General features: G+C 38.6%; 1 protein-coding gene across 12 annotated transcripts in view; it reads right to left on the bottom strand.

Annotated features, from left to right (window-relative positions):
- LOC112147179 (adhesion G protein-coupled receptor L2) overlaps positions 1-26,219 on the bottom strand; it is a 168,723-nt gene that overhangs the window by 58,181 nt on the left and 84,323 nt on the right. For 11 of the 12 annotated variants that reach the window (XM_024273374.2, XM_024273368.2, XM_024273369.2 and 8 more), the window contains exons 5-7: positions 24,957-24,971; positions 21,603-22,403; positions 238-534 (exon numbers count right to left, since the gene is read on the bottom strand). In XM_024273374.2, the coding sequence (XP_024129142.1) occupies positions 238-534; positions 21,603-22,403; positions 24,957-24,971 (1,113 nt within the window). The remainder of the gene's footprint in view (positions 1-237; positions 535-21,602; positions 22,404-24,956; positions 24,972-26,219) is intronic. The other variant, XM_024273362.2, reaches the window with a different exon arrangement.

Below are 26,219 nucleotides of genomic sequence, written 5' to 3'. Positions count from 1 at the left end.
ATATATATATATATTTATATATAATTATATTTATATTTATAAAAACGCCCCTCTCACCGGCCGCTATATATATATGTATATTTATACTTATAAAAACGCCCCCTCACCCTCCGCGAGATATACAATATATATATATACATATATATTTGGGTTAAAATGTGCATTGGGGTATGGAAATTACCCAGGCTTAATAACAGTTAAAAAAATACAATAAAATACATTTAGAAAAATACCTACCTTTGGTCCCTTTGGGACAGGGTCTCTCCACTGTGGTCCCAGTATGAGTCTGGGGCCAGTCGATGGCCCTTCTCCGGGTCGCCTCACAGAAGCGTCTGGGTGTCGGTGGCAGCTCAGGAACGGTGGGCTCCAACGTTACGGAGCTCTGGCCGTCCTCAAAGGGATCTCGTCCTTCCCTCGGATCTGTTCCTCCGACGGTGGTGTCACTCTGGCCCCTCATGGTGGGAAGGGTGGAGGTGAACTCTGTGGTGCTCTTGGGTGTAAAGGAGGAGACAGAGACGTCCTCGCCGCCCGGCACTAGAACCACAGAAGAAGAGGAAGCTGTTTAAGTCACAACTGAAGTTTCTATCCGTGAGGGACCTGCAACAGTTTTTTGTCACCCGTAAGTCCCTGGAAATAAAAGGTTTTACTTGAATGCCGGCCTCTCACAAAACAAAATCAGTCAACGCGACTGCATGTTCCTCCTGCTGCTACTAGTTTACTTAAGCTAGTAAATAAGGCAGACCAGTCTTTGACACTGCAGTGATTTCTCCTCAGCAGCGTCAGTTTTGGGCTGATTAAATGTCAACCACCAAGACAAAGACTGACTTGTTCATTTGTTTCCCCTTTGATAAAGCTGGTGTGCAGAAGGAGAATTGCAGTGCCCGGAGCCAAAAACCATACATCAGCAATAATGTGATTCCACTGTATTCAGTCAACGCCCACCAAAGCAAATCTTTGAGGGAAAGTGCACGTGTGCAAGCGCACACTCCATTTCTCAGGTGTGTCTCGCCTTAAAATCCCTGCACATGCGGACAGATTGCTGCAGGGAGTCTGAAGAAAGCAGGGGAATGGGAAATCCATAAATGTAACACAATATGAATAGCCAATAAGAAATAAAGGAGGAAACATGGTTCGCGTTTGCATCACTGAAGGCTGCTTGGAAACATGAATGACCACGCAGTTTTGACACGTTTTACAGCACTACCTTCAGGTTCCCTCAAAAGCCAAGGCCCGGGGGCCGGATCCGGCCCTCCAGATAATTTTATTTTATTGTTATCTGTTATCGATGTTATCTTGCGATCATTTCTAAATTTTGACTAAATTTATTTGTATGGAGGCTAAAATATTGAAATGATTTAAGGTTTAAGTTGATTTATTTTTGAATAAAATTCCTGCATTTTTATTAATTGGCATTCTGCTAGCTTTTTGGACTATTTTGGAATTCACTATGATTTTTTAGGATTTTGTTGAGTTTAGCTTTTTTTTCCATCTACATGCTAACTGTTTTGGCTAACCTAATTTTTTTTTTATAGTCTTTATGCGAATTTGGCATTTAGCTAACATTTTAGCTGGCTATCTGCTTCAACGTTTTCAGCTATCAGCTTCAATGTTTTCAGCTATCAGCTTCAGTGCTTTTAGCTATCAATTTCAGCATCTTCAGCTATCAGCACTAGCATCTTCAGAAGCCAAATTCAGCTTACAGCATTCACACTAGCATTATCGCAGGTAATGCTATATATCTAGTTCATAAATATTTTAAAAAGTAACAGTTTCAAAGTTTTAAAAATTAGCATTCTGCTAGCTTTTTTGACAATTTTGGCATTTACTGAGATTTTTTAGGCTGTTTTGGAGTTTGGCTAATGTTTCAGCTACATGCTAGCTTTTTTAACTTATTTAGGCTTTTTTAAAAAAAACTTTTTAGGCTATTTTGGAATTAGGCTAATACTTACATGTTAGCTGTTTTGGCTAACCTAGGTTTTTTTTTAATAGTTTTTATGCCCATTTGGCATTTAGCTAAAATTTTACCTGACGATCAGCTTCAGCATTTTCAGCTATCAGCAATAGCAGCCAAATTCAGCTCACAGCATTCACACTAGCATTATCGCAGGTAATGTTATATATTTAGTTCACAACATTAGCTAATAGCTAATGTTTCAGCTACATGCTAGCTGTTTTGACTTATTTAGGTTTTATAAAAATAACTTTTTTAGGCTGTTTTGGAGTTAGGCTAATACTTACACGCTAGCTGTTTTGGCTAATTCAGGCTTTTTTCAGTTTTTTAGGGTGATTTAAAGCTAAGCTATTTTTTTCCATCTACATGTTAGCTGTTTTGGCTAACCTAAGTTTTGTTTTTTTATAGTTTTTATGCCAATTTGGCATTTAGCTAACATTTTAGCTGGCTATCAGCCTCAACGTTTTCAGCTATCAGCTTCAGTGTTTTTAGCCATCAATTTCAGCATCTTCAGCTATCAGCACTAGCATCTTGAGCAGCCAAATTCCGCTTACAGCATTCACATTAGCATTATCACAGGTAATGCTATATATCTAGTTCATAATTACGTTAAAAAGCTACGGTTTCAAGTTTTTAAAAAGAGGGTTTTAGTGTTATAAATGTCCGTTTCACCTCGTGACCTAAGGTGTATTTTGGGTTTTGACCCCATGTGCGATTGACTTTGACACCCCTTCTCTAGGAAAATCCAATATCATGCTATCTGAAGCTGTATCTCTAGACTGGTATGTCCATTTCCTGAGTGCGAACGGTGGCAGAACTGACATTTCATATTTCTCATAATCGTCCTGTCAAGAAGAGTTTAACTTTTGTCATTAAGGTGAAACGTTTGAAGGTTTTTTAACAAAGCTGGTGTCTGTGAATGAAGTCAGGAGGCCTCAGTGGGAGGAAATCTGGCAGTAGGGGTAGGGGGGCACGATATATGGAGTGGGCTGAATCGTGGCATTTCACACAGTGACCTTTTTCCCCCTGACAGGAGCCCGGGCTAATTACCTTACACTCATTCAGTCATTGTGCGCCTGTCAGCCACACTTTTTAAAGCTGGCCCGTGGATTTAAATGCCCAATGCAGAACTGACATGTGCAGCCCGGCGAACAGCTGATGCGCAGTTTGTAAATAAGACGTCAAAGTAAAAGGCTCAGGCTGGATATAGATAATAATTCCCAGATTCTATATGATTTGATTCACTAGAGCCTGGATTAATTTGATTCAATTCTTCCGGTCCACTAAATTCAATTAGTTTTGAGGTTAAACATTTAGACAGATTTGTTTAGAAATACATCAATGATCTACTATACGTTTATAATATATTTATATTAATCTGATGCAGATATCAAACTGTAAAATGTATTTGTGAAATAATCAGAAAGGAGAAGTTCTAACAAAAATGTTCAGATCATTAAAATTATAAACATTGTTCCGCTTCTCCTGGAGGACGTTTCAGTTTGGCCACTAGGTGGCGATCTCGCTATAGCAGTACACTTTTTCCGAGAAGAATAAGCAAAGAATGAGCATGAAACTGTTTTAGACCACAAATGGTTACTTTTTTTTTAGGAGTTTAGAAAATTCATGACTGTGAGTATGTAAAGATGTTCATTTAGTCAGCAATGTATGTTTACGTCGACCGAGTGTTAGCGTTAGCCGTCCTATGGGAAATTCCATAAAACGTTAGCATCAAGCTGGCTTTACATGCTAGATAGATCTCTCTTTTTATGGATCGATTATTGGTCTATTAAGCTTAGATCAATTCAAATTGATTAATAGATTGTATCAACCCAGCCCTATACTGGCTACTTTGTTATCTACTGAGGTTTTTTAGGCTAATTTAGAGTTTAGCTTTTATTTTAGCAACATTTTTGACTAATTTAGTTTACCGAGGAATTTTGGAGTTTAAATCATATTTAAGTAACACTAAATATTTTTGCAAAATTGCCATTTATTAGAGATTTTTAAGCAATTTTATGAATATTTTTCCCCTAAATTTAGGTCACCTTCATGGTTCTTTCACAACATTTACAGTATTTTAGCAATTTTAAAATGTTGCAAATAGCTATTGCAAGTTCACCAAATTCCTTCAGCAAATAAAGTCAACCGCGTCACCATTTTCAGCAAAAACGTCAGCATCTTCAGCGACTACTTCTAACAAAAAGCATTTACACTAGTACTATCACAGGTAATGCAACTCTTCAAGTTATTTTATGTTTACTTCACAAGAACTCAATAATTCCACTGCAGCATTAAAAAAAATGAGCATAAAAACTTCTGGAAATATTATTTAATGAAGGAAATGTTCTCCTTCTTGGTTTAGAGAAGAATAGTCATAAACAGACTTGATTGATTCAACGCACATAATGCGATTCAAGCAAGTGTAATTTGGTTTGAGAGTATTACATTTCTCTATACCTGAGCAAACGCCTGCTTTTCCACAGGCTCATATAAACCAGAGGATGAGTCTAACCGATGATTAACCAGCTTCTCTCCAACTCAAGGCTCTAATATATTACATTTAAGAGCTAATGATCACAATTATATTAGCATTTAAAACGCTAATGTATGATTGCACATATTTTTTAATCAATAAATAGGTCAGTATACAAAGATTATAAAGGCACAGAGGGATTTTCAGCATTTTAACCTTCATTGATTCATTCATCAGAAAAGTATCAGTTGTAAAAATAGTGTTTTAAGATTTTCTTGTGTATTTTTAATGATGATGGAGGTAAAATTAAGCTTAAAATTGCATTTCTTGGTATTTTTTTAATTAAAATACTTTTGAATCCAGAGCAGACAATAAAACACAGTCTGAAAAAAAGAGCGTTTTTGCTACATGCAATCAGTAAGCCATAAGCTCCGCCCCCTTTTGATGCATCCACTTGTAGATGACTAGATCCATCTTCATTTTCCTCGTCTGAGCACAATACTATTATTAATTATTATCCTTCAATGTGAGATTGAGGGTGTGATGGGCTGTAAGCTAGCAGGAGAGCATGTGAACAGAGAGCTCTCGCTAAAGGGGAGGGGAAGGAGGGCGGGGTTGCCCCAGACTTCGAGGCAAATTTCTAATAAACTAACTCTTCAGACTATGTCCCTTAAAATGACATGTTGTTTTTTTTCAATTTTTGGCTAAAAAAGACATAATTATAATAAAAAAAAGAAACACTGGGATTGATTTTACAATAGATCAAAAGATGATCAAAAAACTTTTTAGGTTGGCTTTAAGAAAAAGGTCATTTTACATTTTTACATAATATTTTAAGCTTTTTAAAAGGTGGAAACCAAATATGTGTTTTGTAATATGTTTACTGTAAAAAGGAACAATAAGCATTGAATCTAACCAAAAAAGAACTATTAAAGTGTTTAGTTTTTAGCCACATTTCTTAAGTCTCATTTTCATCTTTTATCTTCAGATAAAACAGATCAAATGTTTCTTCAAACACTCCTCCTAGCTTCATACGTGTAATGTGTGATTTGTTTCTGCCCATTGACTAATTGATTATTCGACTCATCGTTCAGCCTCCTCTGTTCTGCCTTTTGGGAACAGACTGGATCCTTTTAAGAAAGAGCTTTAATAATGAAAGGTTGCTCCAAAAGCAGCTGACAGCTCAGTCTAGCAGGATGGAGGCTGGTAATCCCTCCCCCCCCCATCCCCTCTTTCTTCTGCTTAACATTTCAGTCAGATCCACATCTGAACTGTCACCGAGTTCTGAGGCTCCATTGCAAGATTCTTTATTTAAAAACAACTGTTCCGTGAACCACTGAAATCTACTTCATAGTGGATAACTTATAAGAAAAACTGTGTATTTACAGTAAAAGAAGCGCCCATCAACCTTCCTGGTTGTGCTTTTGTCATAACTTTTCCTTCGGGGGAATTTATGTTGAATGTTGAATTGGGCAAACTTGTACAGGAAATTTTAGGATCGTGAATCGCTTCATGACCCGTAGAGTAAAAATGTTTGTGCAAATTTTTATCTACGGGTATGCTGCGGGTGACAAGTCGTATAGCGAACATTCATACAACAAACAAGGGTCAGTAAAGGTAAAATAGGTGAGACATTGGGGTGTTGTACAGATTCTTGAAACGCCATCAAACCCTTACTAACAACTAGAGTGCGGTCTAAGAGACCCATACGACAGCATAGCCCGCACGTCATAAGTATATATAACTTCCAGTATCTTTACAAATACTTCACAATACACTTACTATGTCCACAACAATGGCCTCTCCCAAAGGATTTATACGGGTCAATCCCCCACCGCCCATATGAGTGGGATCTGCGTATCAAGTTCACGTTTGCCGGCTCTCTTTTGACGCAAGTCAAATTCACTGCTCAACGCCTTGACGCCCCGGCCACATGTGGGAGGAGCAACCACCAACGTTTCTCTGGTTCGTTGCCTCATCATGGAGAACGTTGATGATGTTGAGCGAGTAGCTTGGGTTTATATGTTTTGGAGAGCTCTACAAAGTTGCTGGCGAGCACATCGCTGTGTCTGGGTTGACGAGATCATTCAGAGTCTCTCATGGTGTGGTCACTCCAACGGTAAGAGATGCGCCTGGATGACGGTCGTTTTAAACTTTACTACCGTCTGTCTGTGGCCCAGTTTGAAGAATTTCTAGTCCCTCATTATCCCAAGTGGAGAAATACAACTCAAGGACCTTTTTATTATTGTCTCGATGAAAATAGGAAAACATTAAAAGTCCATGGAGCTGGAGCGATCACGCTTGTGTTAGTGGACAGCGGACCTCACTAACCCCGCCGGACCTTAAGTGGCAAACCTCGCTAGCCCTAGTGGACCCAAAGTGGTGGACCTCGCTAGCCCTGCCGGATTTTAAGTGATGGACCTCGCCAACCCTAGTGGACCCAAAGTGGTGGACCTCGCCAGCCCTAGTGGACCCAAAGTGGTGGACCTCACCAGCCCTAGTGGACCCAAAGTGGCAGACCTCGCCAGCCCTAGTGGACCCAAAGTGGCAGACCTCGCCAGCCCAAGTGGACCCAAAGTGGTGGACCTCACCAGCCCTAGTGGACCCAAAGTGGCAGACCTCGCCAGCCCTAGTGGACCCAAAGTGACAAACCTCGGTAGCCCTGCTGGACCCAAAGTGGCGGACCTCGCCAGCCCTAGCGCACCCAAAGTGGCGGACCTCACTAGCCCTAGTGGACCCAAAGTGGCGAACCTTGCCAGCCCTAGCGGACCCAAAGTGATGGACCTCACTAGCCCTGCCGGACCTTAAGCAGTGGACTTCACCAGCCCTAGTGGACCCAAAGTGATGGACCTCACCAGCCCTAGCGGACCCAAAGTGATGGACCTCGCTAGCCCTGCCGGACCCAAAGTGGCGGACCTCGCCAGCCTTAGTGGACCCAAAGCGGCGAACCTCCCCAACCCTGCCGGACCCTAAGTGGTGGACCTTGCTAGCCCTTCTAGATCCTGGGTGGCGGAGCTTGCTAGCTTGCTACGCTGTCCACCAGACAGCTGGCTAGCATAGCGGGCGCGATCACTCCTGGTCCATGGCTCTGTCACAGGCTGGCGACCTGTCCAGGGTGTAACCCGCCTTCGTCCAACAGTAGCCGGGACATTCTCCGTTTACCCCACAGTCCTTTTGGGTTAAGAAAATGGATGGAGGTTCAGGACAAAACTTCCTGGATTGAGCGGCCATATTGTATTTTTTTTTTAACTTGAAGATTGAGTTCCTGAGCTGAGTCCCTGATTGGTTGATAGGTTGTGTAGACCAAACCACATCTGCCACCGAAATTGCGCTACTAGTAAGTTTGGAAGGACATTACAATTAGTAAGAATATATTTTATTATTTACATAAAATGGAGTTACACAGTGATCAGTTGTAAGCTCTGCTGGTCTAAAACCGTAAACTGGAAGTAATTGTACACACTGACGACGATGTCACCCTTTTGTCTGACGTGACGTCAAAAGAGTTCATCGCGCTGCAGGCAGACTGACGCCCAAATGGCATCGAATCATTGATTTAATATTGAAACTCGACGCCCGTTACGCAATTGTGTTGTGAATGCAGCTTAAGGCTTTACTTATCCACAGTCATAGCAACAATGACCTCTACCAAACCTAGTTCTGATCTTCTTTCCTTTCCATATTTGAGACTGATTTACTTACATCTATCTATGAGTGCTTCTCTTTGGCAACTATAAACCTTTTTGCCTCAGTGTGACTAGTAATGTTGGGCTTATCTGTTTTTAGATCCAATTTTCTTTTGGGGTTTCTCACAGTTAACAAACACCACCCTCCCCCTTTTGACTTTTGTTCTGACTCTTTAATTGTGTATTCTCAGAGCACGTTACTTTGAATTTATCCTGTCGGGATGCTGTTTTTTTTTTTTTGTCTTTGTGGTTCCGCTTGCAACCTTATCATTACGATATTCAACCCCGGACAGGAAACAAACAGCGTCTTTTGCCACATTCGGTGTTAAATTATCTTCTTGAAGGAGTTCTGTAATGCCTCTCCATTGTTTTAAGTGACAGCTCTCTCTTTGGGGACTTGTATCCTGTCAATCAGCCCGACGTTGTGGCCTGTTAAAGGCTTTGAGCTTTTAACTGCAGGCGAATCTACTGCAGATCTTATTTAGATTTCTGCCAGGGGTTGAATAAAAAACACAAGCTGATATCATTTGATCATCTTGTTTAGGAGATATTTAGTTTTTTTCTTGGTGTGAAAAAAATGTTGATGATAACATTCAATCACAAAGTATTTTTGATCTATTAATGCTATAAATTTCATTTTTTCGTTCTGTTTTCAGAACTTTTTTAACCAGAGGAATGTCAGAGATCAATAATAAGTTGCAAAGATTTGTGATTGCTCAAGAACATATTCAAATAATTATCAGTTTATTAAGCATTTTCTGACAACCCCTATTTTTAATTAATTGTTGATGCCAATAGATCAAGGGTGTCAAACTTAATCACACAAGGGGCCAAAATCTAAAACACACTTAGGTAGCGGCCTAAATAGAAAAAAACTTTATTGTACACTCTAAAACTAAATTTTTAAAACTTTAAACACATAATTCTTTAATATAATTATGAATTAGATATATTACCTGTGATAATGCTAGTGTGAATCCTGTGAGCTGAATGTGGCCGTTGAAGATGCTATCAAGCTAAGAACGACAAGGTTGATAGCTAAAAACAGTATAATAGAATCTAAAATATTACCTAAATGCCAAATTAGCCTGTGAAACTGAAAAAAAAACCACACACAACTCAGGTTAGCCAAAACAGCTGGCATGTAGATGAAAAAAATAGCTATATCAGCCTAAAAAACTGGAAAAAAGCCTAAATTAGCCAAAACAGCTAGCATGTAAATACTAGCCTACCTCCAAAAAAGCCTAAAAACTTAAAAAGCTTAAATTAGCCAAAACAGCTAGCATGTAAATACTAGCCTAACTCCAAAACAGCCTAAAAACTTTAAAAGCCCTAAATTAGCCAAAACAGCTAGCATGTAAATATTAGCCTAACTCCAAAACAGCCTAAAAACTTTAAAAGCCCTAAATTAGCTAAAACAGCTAGCATGTAAATATTAGCCTAACTCCAAAAAAGCCTAAAAACTTTAAAAGCCCTAAATTAGCTAAAACAGCTAGCATGTAAATATTAGCCTAACTCTAAAACAGCCTAAAAATGATATTAAAAAAAGACTAAATTAGCTAAAACAGCTAGCATGTAAATATTAGCCTAACTCCAAAACAGCCTAAAAACTTAAAAAGCCTAAATTAGCCTAAACAGCTAGCATGTAGCTGAAATATAAGCCCAATATTAGTCAAAACAGCCTAAAAAAATCTTTTAAAATTCCAAAATAGTCCAAAAAGCTAGCAGAATGCCAATTTTTAAAATGTTGAAACCATCCATCCATCCATTTTCTTGACCGCTGTGTCCCTTTCGGGGTCGCGGGGGTGCCGGAGCCTATCCCGGCTACTGAAGGGTGAAGGCGGGGTTCACCCTGGACAGGTCGCCAGTCTGTCTCAGGGCCTCAATCACACACCCATTCACTCTCACAGTCACACCTAGGGGCAATTTAGAGTCACCAATGAACCTATGAAGCATGTTTTTGGACGGTGGGAGGAAGCCGGAGTCCCCGGTGAAAACCCACGCATGCACGGGGAGAACATGCAAACTCCACACAGAAAGGTCCCAGCCGGGAGTCGAACCGGGGCCTTCTCGCTGTGAGGCAAGAGCTCTAACCACTGCGCCACCGTGCAGCCCCATGTTGAAACCATAACTTTTAACATTATTATGAAAGTTGAAAAGGCAGGAATTTTAATCCAGAATAAATCAATTTAAACCTTAAATAACTTTCAATATTTTACTCTCCAAAAAAATATATTTCGTCAAAATTATACAAGTTATAGATGACAGAAACATTGGTCCATTAATAACAGTCAAATAAAATGATCTGGAGGGCCGGATCCGGCCCCCGAGCCTCGACTTGGACACATTAGATACTTAGTTGTCGCCTTTCATGCTCCCTCTTTCAAGCTCCCTTCTTTTGCTTTAATTAGGAGGGCACTCAGATGTCAGCTGAAGTTTTAATCAAAGCCACGCTTCCATATTTGTGGCTGTTTGTAGTCGTCATATCTTCAAATTTAAATCAGAGTCTGTACCGTCAAGAACATCAGACATGCAACACATCTCCCCTATATTATGTAAAGTAATGTGCTCAGATAGCAGTGCCTCTGCAGGCTCGTCCTGATGCCTCTGCACTATGCACGCTACAATTTTCCTTTGATTGCAAAGAGCAAATCCCCCTCCAGCAAGAGCCTCGCGTCCTCTGATAGCACTCATCCAAGAGAGGGCTGCACCAATTAGCTAGCATTTCTCTCAAGAGGCAGTGAAGTCACTCTTTACAGGAAATTTGACACTAAAGGCATACTGTTGCCATATGGCCAATAATACCTCTTGTAAATAATGGGAGAGTCGAAGATTGAGCTTTTGAAAGATAACTGCGACTAGAGCCGAGTGGAAATTAGGGAACAGAGAATTATCCGTCGAGATCATCGGTGCAAACACCGGAGGTGAAGCTAAATTAGTTTCATCATTTCATAGCGCCTTCCAGTCATACATGCATCTGAGAGAAGGATGACAAAAATATTAAAGCGTAACGGGATGATGAAAGGTCTGCGTCTGAGCTCACACTTCAGCACTGAGGAAAAAAAAAAAAAACAAACCTCTACCTGTCCCGGAAGAGACGAGAATAAATGGATTAAAAGCTGACAAATAATTGCTATTAAGAGAAGAGGAACTTGCAGTCGGAGATGTGTTACATGGTTTTAATTTTGAAGATGAATCACGCTGGAGTTAATCCTAAGAAACGCACCCGTGCAGCTGAGCGAGACTGTCATCATGGGAGATTTTTGAAGTCTTTGGAAACTGTGTGAGCTTTTCTTATTGTGCTTTTGTCTGTCGGTCCAGAAGAGGAGTAAAAATAGTTGAAAAGACTTTGACTCCATGTGGAGAATTTGAGCTTCGTTTTCTTCACGAATCCACGTTTTACCTTCCACAATTAGTCGACTAATCGACTATTAAAATAGTCGACGACTAATTTAATAGTCGATTCTATGGGGTCAAATCAGGATCAGCTTAAAGTGAACGAAAAAACAGACTGAAAACTTGAAAATTTGAAAACAAGACATTGTAAATTTAAAAAGAAAAACCTGAAAATTTGAAAAAAAGTTTTGAAAATTTGAAAAAAAAATGAAAATTTGAAAAAAAAGTTTTGAAAATGTGAAAAAAATACTGAAAACTTGAAATAAATTTTGAAAATTTGAAAAAATTCAGTCCTCAGTTTTCAGTTTCAATTCTGATTTTCGAGTTTTCACTGCTGAGCTGAGCTTAATTTTACATGGGGGCGGGGCTTTGACGACACCATTTTCAGCTTTAACCTTAGCATTATCGCAGGTAAAGCAATACATCTAACTTTTAGTTAGTTAAAGCTAGCGATGGTTAAGATGTGTGCTTTACATCCAGTTTGCCCATGACCCGATTAGTCGACTAATCTGAAAAAATAATTGGAGATTAGTCGACTATTCAAATAATCGTCTGTGGCAACACTACTCAGAAATAGTAATCTTGAGGCGCCTCACGATTCGATTCTGATTCAGGAGGCAACGATTCGATTATAAAACAATTATCAATGCATCCCAGATCTGCATACATATTACAGGACGTCAAATTCATGACTCGAGTCTGACTCGAGTCCAAGTCATGTGACTTGAGTCCCCACCTCTGGTTCCCTACATATTTAATGTTAGTGTGACAAAACGTACTCACCGCATGACTTAAATAAAATTGATCCTTCACACTATAAAAGCAAAACAGGCTTCTAGTCGCTTTAAGAGTGTCAAAGTCAATCACAGTAGCGGCCAAAATCCAAAACACACCTTAGGTCACGACCCGAACAGGATAAACATTTATTGAACACTCTAAAACTATATTTTTAAAACTTTAAAACTGTAACTTTTCAACATAATTATGAACTAGATAAATAGCATTAACTGTGAATGCTGTAAGCTGAATTTGGCTTCTAAAGATGCTGAAATTGATAGCTAAAAACACTGAAGCTGATAGCCAACTAAAATATTAGCTAGATGCTAAAAAAGCCTAAAAAGAGAGAAAAAAATTAGGTTGGTCAAAACAGTTAGCATGTAGCTAAAATGTAAACTTCAAAACAGCCTAAAAACGGAAAAAAGTCTAAATTAGCTGAAATATTAGCCCAAAAGCCTACATTAGCCAAAACTGCTAGCATTTAGCTGAAATATTTGCTTAACTCCAAAATGGACAAAAAAACACTGAAAATTAGCCTATATTAGCCAAAACAGCTAGCATGTAGCTAAAATATTAGCCCAAAAGCCTACATTAGCCAAAACTGCTAGCATTTAGCTGAAATATTAGCCCAAAAGCCTACATTAGCCAAAACAGCTAGCATGTAGCTGCATATTAGCTAAACTCCAGCCTAGAAAAATGTTAGAAAAGGCCAATTTTTAAAACTTTAAAACCCTATTTTTTTACATAATTATGAATAATAAAAAGGCGGCTTTATTTTTACATAATAAATCAACTTAAACATCACAAAACTTATTTTACTCTCCATAAAAACTAATTTTGTCAAAATTAAACGAGCTAAAAATAAGCGCAAGATAGCATGGTGGCATTAATAATAATAACAATAAAGTAAAATGATCTGGAGGGCCGGATATAATTACTCAGAGGGCCGGATCCGGCCCCCGGGCCTTGACTTTGACACGCGCTTTAAGTGAAGTCGGGGTCGGCCATGTTTGTGCGCTCTTCAATAATGTTAGAGTGAAAATCGCTTCAAGTTTAGTTCGCGTGAGCCGCTTTTCTCCTTCAGAATCTACAGGAATTACGTTGATCGTGTTAAAAATGAGAAGTTAACGATTTTGTGCGCTAAAGGGTTAAATCATATACATTTATTGATTATTGAAAATCAATAAAACGATCAGAAAATCGTTTTTGGATAATAATCGACTTGATTTCCCCCCTCACCACTACTCAGTAATGGTACAGTCTCAGAGGATAAGGATGAGATCCTTCTTCATCTTCACTTTTAGCCCATGCTCATAATTAACCACAGAGAAACAAATCCCACAGGACATGAAATTCACATCCGACGGTCCTCCTGCTCCCATGCTGCTCCGCCTGATTCCAGCTCGCATGACTGGAGCTGCGAAGGTAAAGAGCCGCAAAACTATTCTTCTGCACTCTCTAATTTGACGCTAAAGAATGTGTCATTATCCCTAAAAAGAACAAGTTATAGGAAACAGTTGCAGAGCTGACACTTGTTCTTTAAAGAGCAACAGACGAGAAAAGCTCGGCCCGACATATCTTGTGTCTGTGTGGGGTAATTTATGAGGTTTGAAACCAAATACGGAGGAGCAGCGGGTAGAACACAGCAACATCCAGACAGTCAGGAGGACACGGCGAAACACGGAACAGACACATGCATGGAGACAGATATATATATATATATTGGGACTGAAATATACACTCTGTCGTGTTCACCTATGAAGTCCAATAAAACACTTTCTTGTCATAATCCAGCAAGCACAACAATTAAAGCTCTTCCAAATCCCCCGACTCCTTCACTTCAGACTCAATTTCTGCACTGAAGATCATGCTTCAGAGGGAGAATCGCAGGCTTAGTGCATGATACATCTATAAATGTCCTCATTTTGAAGGCTCACCTGAAGGCATCGTAAAAGGATAGAAGAGCCAGACATACATGCTGGATGGGGTTTTCGAGAACAAAGAAAAGGCAGAAAAATGACCCACTTTGAGGGTGAGGAATGCATAAAAAAAGTATTTTTTCTGTTAATTTAACACAGCTTCCTCCTGCTAGCTTTTGGACAAAGCCATCAATTTCATGCTTCTCGTCTTTAGCGTCTCAAATCAATGCTACCTCAAAGACAAATTCATTTTCTCCTTTCTCTCCTTGTTAGTGTGAAATGCTCCCTGCAATTACGAGCAAAGAAATCAGTTAATGCCTTTCCGCATCACGAGGATAGATTACCGCGGTCTCTCCAACTTTGGCACTTAGATGTGCTCTTTTTATTGGCACGCGCTCTTATTAGGTGGGTGAACGCCCTCAATATTGGTTCACAATTCATTAAGATTTTTTTAGAATTTTTTTCCCCAAAAAACCTGTGTGATCTGTTCGGAATAATCATCAGCGGAAAGATCAATGGGAGGAGTGATCTAAGTTAATCACTCCAACTGGAGCCAGTACTTAGCAGCACACGGCGTTACGCAAACCCTCCTCGAGTGAGAGGAAAGACAGCGTGCTTATGGTCATTTTTCTGAGCTTTTCTGAACTTTGTCATTACTTTATATTAAATGGATTGTAGTAAAGTTGAACACAGCTATGAGCGTTCAGCACCGAAAAATTCACTTTTTTATATTTGAGTCAGTGAGACCAAAACTTTACCTTTAGTGAGAAATAGTTAATTGTTTCAGATGCTAATCTCATTTATTTGTGTGAATGCTCAGTAAATATTCACACTATAGTGATCGTCCTGCTCATTTCTATATGTTTTTCGTCACGTAAAAACTCAATCACACTTTCAGCGATTCAGCAAACTTTGTATCAAAACGTTTAGCTTGTTCAGGACATTACTGCTTGTATTATAAACTTTATAGTTTTTGAAATATTGAGCCGAATATGAACCATGAAAAATGAATGACAGTCTTCAAATTTCTAATTTTAGCAACATGCTAAAATTTTTGGCTAATTTGTTATCTACTGAGGCTTTTTAAGACTAATTTTGAGTTTAGCTTCTATTTTAGCAACAGGCTAACGTTTTTAGCTAGTTTGGTTTACTGAGGAATTTCAGGCTATTTTGGAGTTTAGCTAGTATTTAAGCAATGTGTCAGCTTTTTGGTAATTTGTTATCTACTGGGGTTTTTTTAATACTAATTTGGAGTTTGACTAATATTTTCACACCCTGCTAACATTTTGGGCTAATTTGTTATGTACTTAGGTTTTTAAGGCTAATTTAGAGTTTAGCTTCTATTTTAGCAACAGGCTAACGTTTTTGGCTAGTTTAGTTTCCTGAGGAATTTCAGGTTATTTTGGAGTTTAGCTACTATTTAAGCAATGTGTTAGCTTTTTGGTTAATTTGACATCTTCTACGGTTTTTTATGCTAATTTTGAGTTTAGCTAATAATTTAGCAACATGCTAACATTTTTGACTAATTTAGTTTACTGATGAATTGTATGCTATTTTGGAGTTTAGCTAGTGTTTAAACAATGTGTTAGCTTTTTGGTTAATTTGACATCTACTGAGGTTTTTTTTCGTGCTAATTTGAAGTTTGGCTAATATTTTAGCAACATGCTAACATTTTGGGCTAATTTGTTATCTACAGGGGTTTTTAAGCCTAATTTAGAGTTTAGTTTTTATTTTAGAAATATGGTAATGTTTTTGGAAAATTTGACATCTACTGTGTTTTTTTTTTTTGGCTCATTTAGAGTTTAGCTTCTATTTTAGCAACATGCTAACATTTTTGACTAGTTTAGTTTCCTGAGGAATTTCAGGCTATTTTGGAGTTAAGCTACTATTTAAGGAATGTGTTAGCTTTTTGGTTAATTTGACATCTTCTGAAGTTATAACTAACTTTGGATTTTAGCTAGTATTTAAGCCACATGTTATTTTTTGGGCAAATTTGACATTTATAAAGGTTTTTTCATAGTGATTTGGAGTTTGACTAATATTCTAGCAACATGCTAACGATTTTGGCTAATTTGTTATCTACAGGGTTTTTTTTTTTGGCTAATTTAGTGTTTGGCTAATATTTTAGCAACAGCCTATCGTTTTTGACTTGTTTAGTATACTGAGCAATTCCAGGCAATATGGGAGTTTAGCTAGTATTTAAGCAATGTGTTAGCTTTTTGGATAATTTAACATCTACTACGGTTTTTTATGCTAATTTTGAGTTTAGCTAATAATTTAGCAACATGCTAACATTTTTGACTAATTTAGTTTACTGATGAATTTTATGCTATTTTGGAGTTTAGCTAGTGTTTAAACAATGTGTTAGCTTTTTGGTTAATTTTACATCTTCCAAGGTTATTTTATGCCAATTTTGAGTTTCCATAATATTTTAGCAACATGAAGACGTTATTTGCTCATTTATAGTCTACTGAGATTTCATAGGCTAATTTAGTGTTTAGCATCTATTTTAGCAACAGGCTAACTTTTTGACTAGTTTAGTTTACTGAGGAATTTCAGGCTATTTTGGAATTAGCTAGGTTTTTTGGTTAATTTGGAGTTTAGTTCATATTTAAGCAGCACTAAATATTTTTGCAAAGTTGTCATGCATTAGGGATTTTTAAGTAATTTTTTTCAAAAAAAAAATCCGAAATTTTGGTCAACTTCAGCGCTCTTTCATAGTTCTTTAACAACATTTTTAGTTTTATAGCTAATGTAACATTTTGCAAATAGCTTTTGCATTTTCAGCAAATCCCTTCAGCAATTTAAGTAAATTGCTTCACCATTTTCAGCAAAAAGCTTCAGCATCTTCAGCGACTACTTTCAGCAAAATGCATCATCACAGGTAATGCGTCTTTTCTAGTTTATGCTTGTGTTAATACCAGAAACTAATGAAGGACAGAGGCTGCACGATTCATTTAAAGCGTAGTAAACTATCATTAAAGCTAACGATGGTTAAGATATGTGCTTTACATCCTTCTTGAACATGACTCAATAACTCAACTAATCGAAAAAATAATCAGTTATTAGTCGACTGTTATAATAATCGTTTGTGGCAGCAATACTTGCTAAGAACACACAATCTTGCTGCTATTTCAGTTTCTCTGTTTCCTCTGACACAAAAGGACATTGATTGTTGTTACTCGAGTGCTAAAAAGGAGAGGAGATCCACTGGATTTGGGGCTCAACTTAAGTTCCCCGTGTGGTCAATGAATCTTTATGGGCGCAATTAATTTCTTTTGTGCCTCAAGTGTCCTTGGGTTTCAGAGAGCGATACATTATCCCCGCACCATTAGTCTTCGCTGCAGAAAAAGGCTGTTAAATTCCACATGTCGTGGGCAGTGATAAGTCTTAAGAGCAGCTACATTAAAGGAGACCTGGAAAAAAACAAACGATCAGAATCAATTATTCTTCAGTGGTTTCGCCGAGCGTGGAGTGGCCTTGGCATTTGGAGGGGCTTCCTTCCTGAGCACACGATTGAAGATTGTTCCCACTTGATGATTCATTTTGACGACGTATGTTGCAAAAGTACTTTTTTTTTTTTTTGATTGGAGCCAAATGACAGACGAGTCGCAGAAAACCAGCACTTAGAGTAATGGCTGAAATCAAACACCGTTCAGTTACTGCATCAGGTTGCAGCAGCGAGCTCGTGTGGCATTTCTGTCCACACAGATATTGCAGCGGCGAGAGCATGTAACCCTCAACCAGCATTGATCAGGAAGCCTGTTTGCATGTCCACAAAAATCAGATAAATAGGAGTCATTAGATATGTGTAAATTGACTTCAGAAATGCGATCATCAGGAAATCCAGGTTATATTGTTTAATTCTTATTTTGAGAACACTTTCTGTGATTATTTAACATTCAAAACGTCCTTGGATATTTTTTTGTAAAGAGCAAAAATAATGTGAGAACTAAAATATTTGTAAAATAGACAACACACAGCAGAAAACGAGAAGAAAACGATGGTCGCCTTGGATACACAGAGTCTTATGTGGTTTCTATAAGATCTGGTCTATTTTTTTCCACGTTTTACATAGATTTAAAATTACAAAATATTTGGTTGATAGTAAATATGAACAAGATGTTATCTCCTGTATAGGGAGAAGTCAATAGTTGTGTTCGAACCCCTTCATGACTCACCACATCGTGCACTATAGAGCACGTTCGCCATTTAATACTATTGTCCGAAGTCCAAAATCCAGTCTGGTGAATATAGACCACAATGCATTTCGGTACGGATTAATATAAATGACTTGTCTGTGGATGTTTGAAGTTTAATTACATCCCTGATCTTAAAGATTCTCAATAACTTTAATCCAGGATTGTAGGGTATAAATATTTGATATTAAGTCCTGAACCGGATATTAATAATTCATGTAAAGAAAATGGTTTGGTTGAACCGGGGTGGGATTATATAAGTTCGCTTCCTCCCACTCCCTGTCAATGGATCAACTTGTGATTGATTATGTACGATGTTATTTTATGCATTATTACCTGATTGCTTGAAATAAACCGTTTCATTTTCTTTCATTCATTCATTCATTCATTCATTCATTCATTGTGTTTGAACAATTTTGAGCATTTTAAAAAAATTAATGAACTTGAGTAGGTCTGAGGTCACCTAAACTTATCCAGAGTTCATGAATATATTTTTAAGATCTTTTAATTTTTAAATCTATGTAAATGCAAGTGTAATTTAAAAACATATAAACAGAATAAATTTAACTTTAGATGCAGCTCACAAGAGAGTTGTGCTGTTTTTAGAAGCGACCTGCGGTCATCTTGGTTGGTTCTTTAGGGCCAACCTGGTGCCCCAAAAAGCTAGTTCATTGCTTACATACTAGCTAAACTCTGAAATAGTCTAAAATTCTCCAGAAAACAACATTTTTCAAAAATGTTAGCCTTTTTGCTAAAACAGAAGCTAAATTATAAACTAGCCTATACAAACCCCAGTAGATAACAAATTAGCCAAAAACGTTAGCCTGTTGCTGAAATGTTAGCTAAACTCTAAATTAGCAAAAAAATAAAAACTTCAGTGCATAAAGAATTAGCCAAAAACATTAGCATGTTGATAAAATATTAGCTAAACTCAAAATTAGCATAAAAAACCTTAGTAGTTGTCAAATTAGCCCAAAACGTTAGCATGTTGCTAAAATTTTATCTAAACTCAAAAATTAGCCTAAAAAACTCAGTAGATGTCAAATTAGCCTAAAATGTTAGCCTGTTGCTAAGATATTAGCTAAACTCTAAATTAGCAAAAAAAACTTCAGTGCATAAAGAATTAGCCAAAAACGTTAGCATTTTTCTAAAATATTGGCTAAACTCAAAATTAGCATAAAAAACCTTAGTAGTTGTCAAATTAGCAGAAAACGTTAGCATGTTGCTAAAATTTTATCTAAACTCAAAAATTAGCCTAAAAAACTCAGTAGATGTCAAATTAGCCTAAAAGCTAGCACATTGTTTAATTAATAGCTAATTTCCAAAATTCCCCAAAATCTTGCAGTAAACTAAATTAGTCAAAAATGTTAACCTGTAGCTTAAATAGAAGCTAAACTCTAAATCAACATATACAAACTTCAGGAGATAACAAATGCTAAAATTTTAACTAAACTCCAAATTAGCATAAAAACCCTTAGTAGTTGTAAATTTGCCAAAAAAAGCTAGCACATTCCTTAATTAATAGCTAATTTCCAAAATTGCCAAAATATAGCAGTAAAGTAAATGAGTCAAAAACGTTAGCCTGTTGCTACAATAGAAGTTAAACTCAAAATTAGCATAAAAAAAACCCTGTAAATAGAAAATTAGCCAAAAATGTTAGCATGTTGCTAAAATATTACGTACTTTTTTTTTAAAATTACTATAGAAGATTGAAACATAAAAACACAGATTAAACATGAAATATATTTAAAGAGTTGTTGCTAATCTACTTAAAATTTTAAGACTTTCTCATTCATTTCCTATGGGACATATTTTGCTCAATATTTGAAAAACTATAAAGTTTATGAATACCAAAAACACAAGCTAAAATGCATACTAAGCATTCCCACTATAGTGATCATTTAGAGGCTAATTTCCCCTAAATACTAAACAGAGTTAATTATAGTTTTGGTATTTTAAACCCTTTTCTGCAGTGAACTTTTAAGTAAAACATCGGCTGATGACCGAACCTTTGCAAAGCTGTCACCAGCTTGCACCACCTGTCCCTTACCAGCCCTTCCCTTTGGGGGTCCAGTTATCATGCTCCGGAGATTCCAGAGAACAGCAGGAAAACAAACAGACGTGTTGACACAAGGCCAGAGTTCATGAGCGTGCAGCCCCGGCCGAAGCTTCGCCCCCCCCCTCCCTTCAGCGGCACACAGGTCAAGCATCATGTTTCCCCCCTCCTACCGCCACCTCTGCATTCCCTCCCAAATAACTAGAAGTTAAACCTCATAACCTGATCTGGTTCAGTGCTCAGGAGAGCAACATGAGCCTCCGGCGTATCCTTGAGTCGGGTCAAGATTCTTGTTTCCCCACTTCACACAAGAGACTTATCTGGGCTGTATGGGATAAACTGGCTGCTGTCAGGTAATTAAACCCATTATGGGGCTGATATAACACGGCCATTTGATGACACATATGTCCCCCTCACAGCACTCCACAGATTAATTCCGGACCTTTAACCGCCGCCGCTGTAATAGATGTTCCTTTGCAGCCGTTCTCCTGCACAGATGCATCATGGGCTCTATAGCTCACACACATTTCAGCCTTTCAAAAACGTTCGCCCGCAATAGGTTTGTGATTATCTCCTCATCTGTTACAAAAAATGGCTTTGGCGAAATTGAAGAGGTAGCCATGGAAACGCAAGTTAAAATCCAGAGGTGGGGGGCGGTGGGTAACCTCTGTCATACTGTGCACAATACTCCTCAGACATGTTCCCAGCATGAGGGAGGAGTTCAGGAGGGCAGTGTTCATAATGGTTTTTGATAAGGCCCAAGATTGAAGAATTTGATGGGTTCCAAGCACCCTCTGGATTGAGTGCCTCGGCCCGTCTAGACGTAATGAAGAAGCGGCTGTTTGTAGCGGCCCGACCCCACAGGAAACTATTTCTCATTCCAAGGTGAATCTGTAATTTCGGTCTGCAAATGAGGCCTTTCCCTGATGATTCTCTGTGGCGACCCCTAAAGGGAGCGGCCGAAAGGCGAGGAGAAAAAAAAAAGAAAATGAGGCTTTTCCCTGAGCCTAACACAACCCTCGTCTCTGTATCACACCTGGATTGGATCCAAAATTAAAAGGCAGCCATCTGTGACATTCCACGCGGCAGCCAAACAAAAGACGAATTACAAAGAGACAACAGGAAAACGAAGCGGCTCTGACCTTCAGCCGGATCCGGCGGCCCAAACTCCAGGTCGTAGCGGACGATGTAAAAGTTATTCCACACGTACAGCTGGTTGTCCCTGGGGTTGTAATCCACAGCGGTGATGTACTGGTACTGGTTCGGGAAGGGGATGTTGGTGTACTCGCCCTGGCTCAGTTTGGTGTTGTAGATGTAGTCGATTTGGCTCCGGCTGGCTTCGCTCTCGTTCTCCTCGTACGTGGAGCGCACCACGTGCAGCATGCCGCACACCATGAAGGCGTTGGAGGCAGAGCGCTTGTCGTACGCCGTCTCCCAGGTGACCTCGAAGCGGAGCGTGTACGGGTTGAGCTGACTCACCACTATCCGTCCATTGTTCTGTTCCGTGGCGTAGATTACCCACAATCCCCGCTCATCTACCGCCAGGTCAATGTCCGTCTTGCCGCCCCAGCGGTAGGGAGAAGTGTCGTGGTAGTTGGCGTTGTTCACGATGGCCTCGCCGCTTTTGATGCGCGTGCGCAGGTCGAACTTAACGATGTTGCGCGTGCGCTCCTTGTTAAAAAAGATGGCGCCGTCGTAGGCGACGAAGCCCGTCCCGTCCACGCGGTGCGGCAGTTTGTAGGTGGTGGTCTGGCGACCGTTTTTGAAGTCTTCCAGGGAGGCGTACTCGATGAGAGTGTCGGTGCGGTACGGCGTCCACGGCATGAAAAAGACCTTGTCCCCAGCCTGCAGAGGGTCTTTGCACCACGACCCGGCTTGCTGCTCGGCCTCGAACAGGAAGGTGGCTGCTCCGATTCCCTTTAGAGTCCCGGGACAAATGAAAACTAGTGACAGAGATGGGGAGTAAAACAAAATACAACACAGCAAAGGATTAAAACACACACTTGACATTTGGTGCAGTTCTTGTGCTGTGTGACTCAAGTGCAAGACAAAAGATCAGGGACTGTGACGTTGGAGGAAGCTTTTGACTAGTGCTTTGGACTAATGAATAGGGAAGAAAAGAAAAAAAAATGAATGTCTCATTGGGATTATTCAGAATGAAAAATGAGAGGTTAAGAGGACTTGCACCTAAAAAGTCTGCCGCTACACTGTTAAAAGGGACAAAACCAAATAAAGGAAAGGAACAAAATATAAAAACCCTGCAAATGAAAGACGGGGGAATGGAGGAAGAAGAGGTCACAGTGTTTTAATTCTTTCCTCAAATACCAGTCTGTCTCTTATGTCAAATGCCACATGAGCGAACTGAGATGTGGACACGTCGCACATGCATACTAACATGACTGGAGTCGGATAAATGTGACAGACTTTGTGAGTAGAGAGAACAACAGGTTGTCGATGGCGGTGGGAGCAGCAAAGCAGAGGTTAAATGAAAGTGGAGGTTGGGGAATAGACAGAATAAGAGTGGTAAAGGATTTTTTAACTACATTTGTGGCAAAAAAGGGAAAATCCACTGATGGGTGAGTGAGGTTGTGGCAAGCTGAAATTATTTGTGTACAATTTTTTTTTTTTTTCAATTTCTTTTTTTGTGGATGCCAAACTCACTCAGCCATCACTGCAGTTCACATCACGTGCAGCAGAAGTTGGGGCCAAGCAAAGACTGTATATACACAATCAGTCATTCATCAAGGGTTACATTGCTAAGAGAGGGTCCAAAGAACAAATCACCAATGACAAGCTTGTGTTTCACTTTGTAGGGAAATACTAACGATTGGTGACCATGGTTGTCATTTGAAATTTGGTTCTACAAATCATGAATTCCACGGGCGCAAACAATCCTCCTATGGAAGGGGTATCAAACTCAGTCGGACAATCGGCCAAAATCCAAAACACACCTTAGGTCGCGAGCCGAACAGGATAAACATTTATTGAACACTCTAAAACTACATTTTAAAACTTGAAAAATTTAACTTTTTAACATAATAATGAAATAGATAAATAGCATTACCTGCGATAGTGCTAGTTTGAATGTTGTAAGCTGAATTTGGCCGCTGAAAATGCTAGTGCTGATTGCTGAAATTGATAGCTAAAAACGCTAAGGCTGATAGCCAGCTAAAATATTAGCTACATGCCAAATTAGCCTACAAACTAAAAAAAAACAGGTTACTCAAAACAGCTTGAATGTAGCTGAAAAAATAGCTCAACTTCAAATTAGCCTAAAAAAGTGAAAAAAAGCCTAAATTTGACAAAGTGCTAGCATGTAAATATTAGCCTAACTCAAAAACAACCTAAAAAACTTTAAAGGGCCTAAATTAGCCAAAACAGCTAGCGAGTAAATATTAGCTTATCTTCAAAGTACCCTAAAAACTTTTGAAAAGACTTAATTAGCCAAAACAAGTAAAGAGTAAATATTAGCTCATCTTCAAAACAGCCTAAAAACCTTTTAAAAGCCTAAATTAGCCAAAACAGCTAGCGTGTAAATATTAGCTCATCTTCAAAATAGCCTAAAAACTTTTTTTAAAAGCCTTAATTAGCCAAAACAGGTAGAGAGTAAATATTAGCTTATCTTCAAAATAGCCTTAAAACTTTTAAAAGCTAAATTAGCCAAAACAGCTAGAATGTAAATATTAGCTTGTCTACAAAATAGCCTAAAAACTTTTGAAAAGACTTAATTAGCCAAAACAGCTAGCGAGTAAATTTGAACTTATCTTCAAAATAGCCTAAATTTTTTTTTAAAAGCCTAAATTAGCCAAAACGGCTAGCATGTAAATATTAGGTTATCTTCAAAACAACCTAAAAAACTTTGAAAAGGCTAAATTAGCCAAACAGCTAGCGAGTAAATACTAGCTCATCTTCAAAATAGCCTTAAAACTTTTTTGAAAAGCCTAAATTAGTCAAAAACAGCCAGCGTGTAATTATAGGCTTATCTTCAAAACAGCCTAAAAACTGAAAAAAGGCTAAATTAGCCAAGACAGCTAGCATGTGGCTGAAAAACTGTGTCAGCTAAGCTCAAAAATAGCCTAAAAAATATTAGTAAATAGTCCAAAAAGCTAGCAGAATGCATTTCTTTTTTAAACTTAAAAACTGTAACTTTTTAACATGATTATAAATAATAAAAATGTAGGAATATTATTCCAGAATAAATAACTTTCAATATTTTACTCTCCATAAAAATATATTTTGTCAAAATTATACAAGTTAGAAATAAGCGCATGATAACATCGGGCGATTAGTAACAATAAAATAAAATGATCTGGAGGGCCGGATCCGGCCCGCGGGCCTTGACTTTGACACATGTGTCCTACGGGTTTAGCATTTGACAGGAGAGGCAATCAGGAGGGGAAAGGGGGAAAGGGGACGTGAAGGGAGCTGTACTCAACACCACAGAACACGGAGCCGAAGTAAAAGGGGGGGAGGGAAGGACCAGACCACTCATTTACCTTTTTGCTCCACTTCTATTTCAGGCATTGGAAAAGAAAGCAAAAAAAAGAGTGCAAGAGGGAGAGAAAAGTTATCATGAGTCAACTAGCAGGTACAAAGACGGAGAATTAGTTGGAAGGTATGAGCATGAAAATGAACCGTAGATCTGCTTGGAGGAGCTAGAGGAGATAAAGAGCGAGTTGGTTAGTGAGTCCTCCTCCTAGGACATGAAAAACAACAAAGAAGTTACGACTAGAGAAAAGCTACGTGTCATTCTGCCCACTGCTTTTATCTGCCAACAACAAGAATAAATAAATCCCTCTCAGAATGCTTCTCCTTGATGGCAGAAAAGGGGAAAAAATGTGGTCAGATTGAGATGGATGCCATTCTTAGACAAACACCACACAGGTATTATTTCTGGCATGTCTCAAGTGAAGGTGGAATTTTTTTTTTTTTGCTCCAACCTAACTAAACACAAATCAAACCTTGATTTTAAAACCTGCTCGCCCACACACCAAATACATGACACGGTGCTAATGTTACCGAGCCCGCTCCTAATGAGCCAGCGAGGGCATCGGCACATGAGATGAGTGATGAATAGTGGGCCTTATATGGAGGTTCTTTAGTGGACTGTTGCAGCTGCATATACTGGGTGGAGGGGGAGAGGCTGCAGACAATATGTGAAAGTTGGAAAAAAACACAGCAAAGAGGTTAGTCAGGCGAGCAGAGCGGGAGGTAAAAGGGAGGTCTGTTTGGAAGAAGAAAAGAAGAGTGATTATATATATACTTAAAGTATCTACAGTTCGTCAATAAAAATCACATTTACAAAAAGCCTTTAAATGCATTCCCAAACTACTCCAAGATGCCCTTTTGGGGTACTTTAACTTTAAAATAGGACTAAATGGAGTTGAAGAATATTGGAAAAGTGATGAACCATGACTTTAATGTTAGTATAGCACTGAATAATCTGACGATAATCTACTGCGTCTTTGCAGAAATCTTCTCTCTCTCTCTACAGCAGGGAACTCAATCGCACAAGGAGCCAAAATGTAAAATACTTCTTATAGTTGTGGGCCGAACAGCAAAAACATTCTTAAACACTCTAAAACGACATTTTTAAAATGTTAAAACTGTAACTTTTTAACATAATTTTGAACTAGATATATAGGATTATCTGTGATAACGCTAGTGTGAATGATGTAAACTGAAGATGCTGAAATTGATAGCTAATAATGGAGAAGCTGAATGCCAAATTAGCGTAAAAAACAAAAAAGTTATTTAAA

This window comes from Oryzias melastigma, linkage group LG17 (genome assembly GCF_002922805.2).
Source record: "Oryzias melastigma strain HK-1 linkage group LG17, ASM292280v2, whole genome shotgun sequence".
Lineage (NCBI taxonomy): Eukaryota > Metazoa > Chordata > Actinopteri > Beloniformes > Adrianichthyidae > Oryzias > Oryzias melastigma.
The sequence above is the reverse complement of the archived record's forward strand: the minus strand, read 5'-3'. Positions and strand labels throughout refer to the sequence as shown.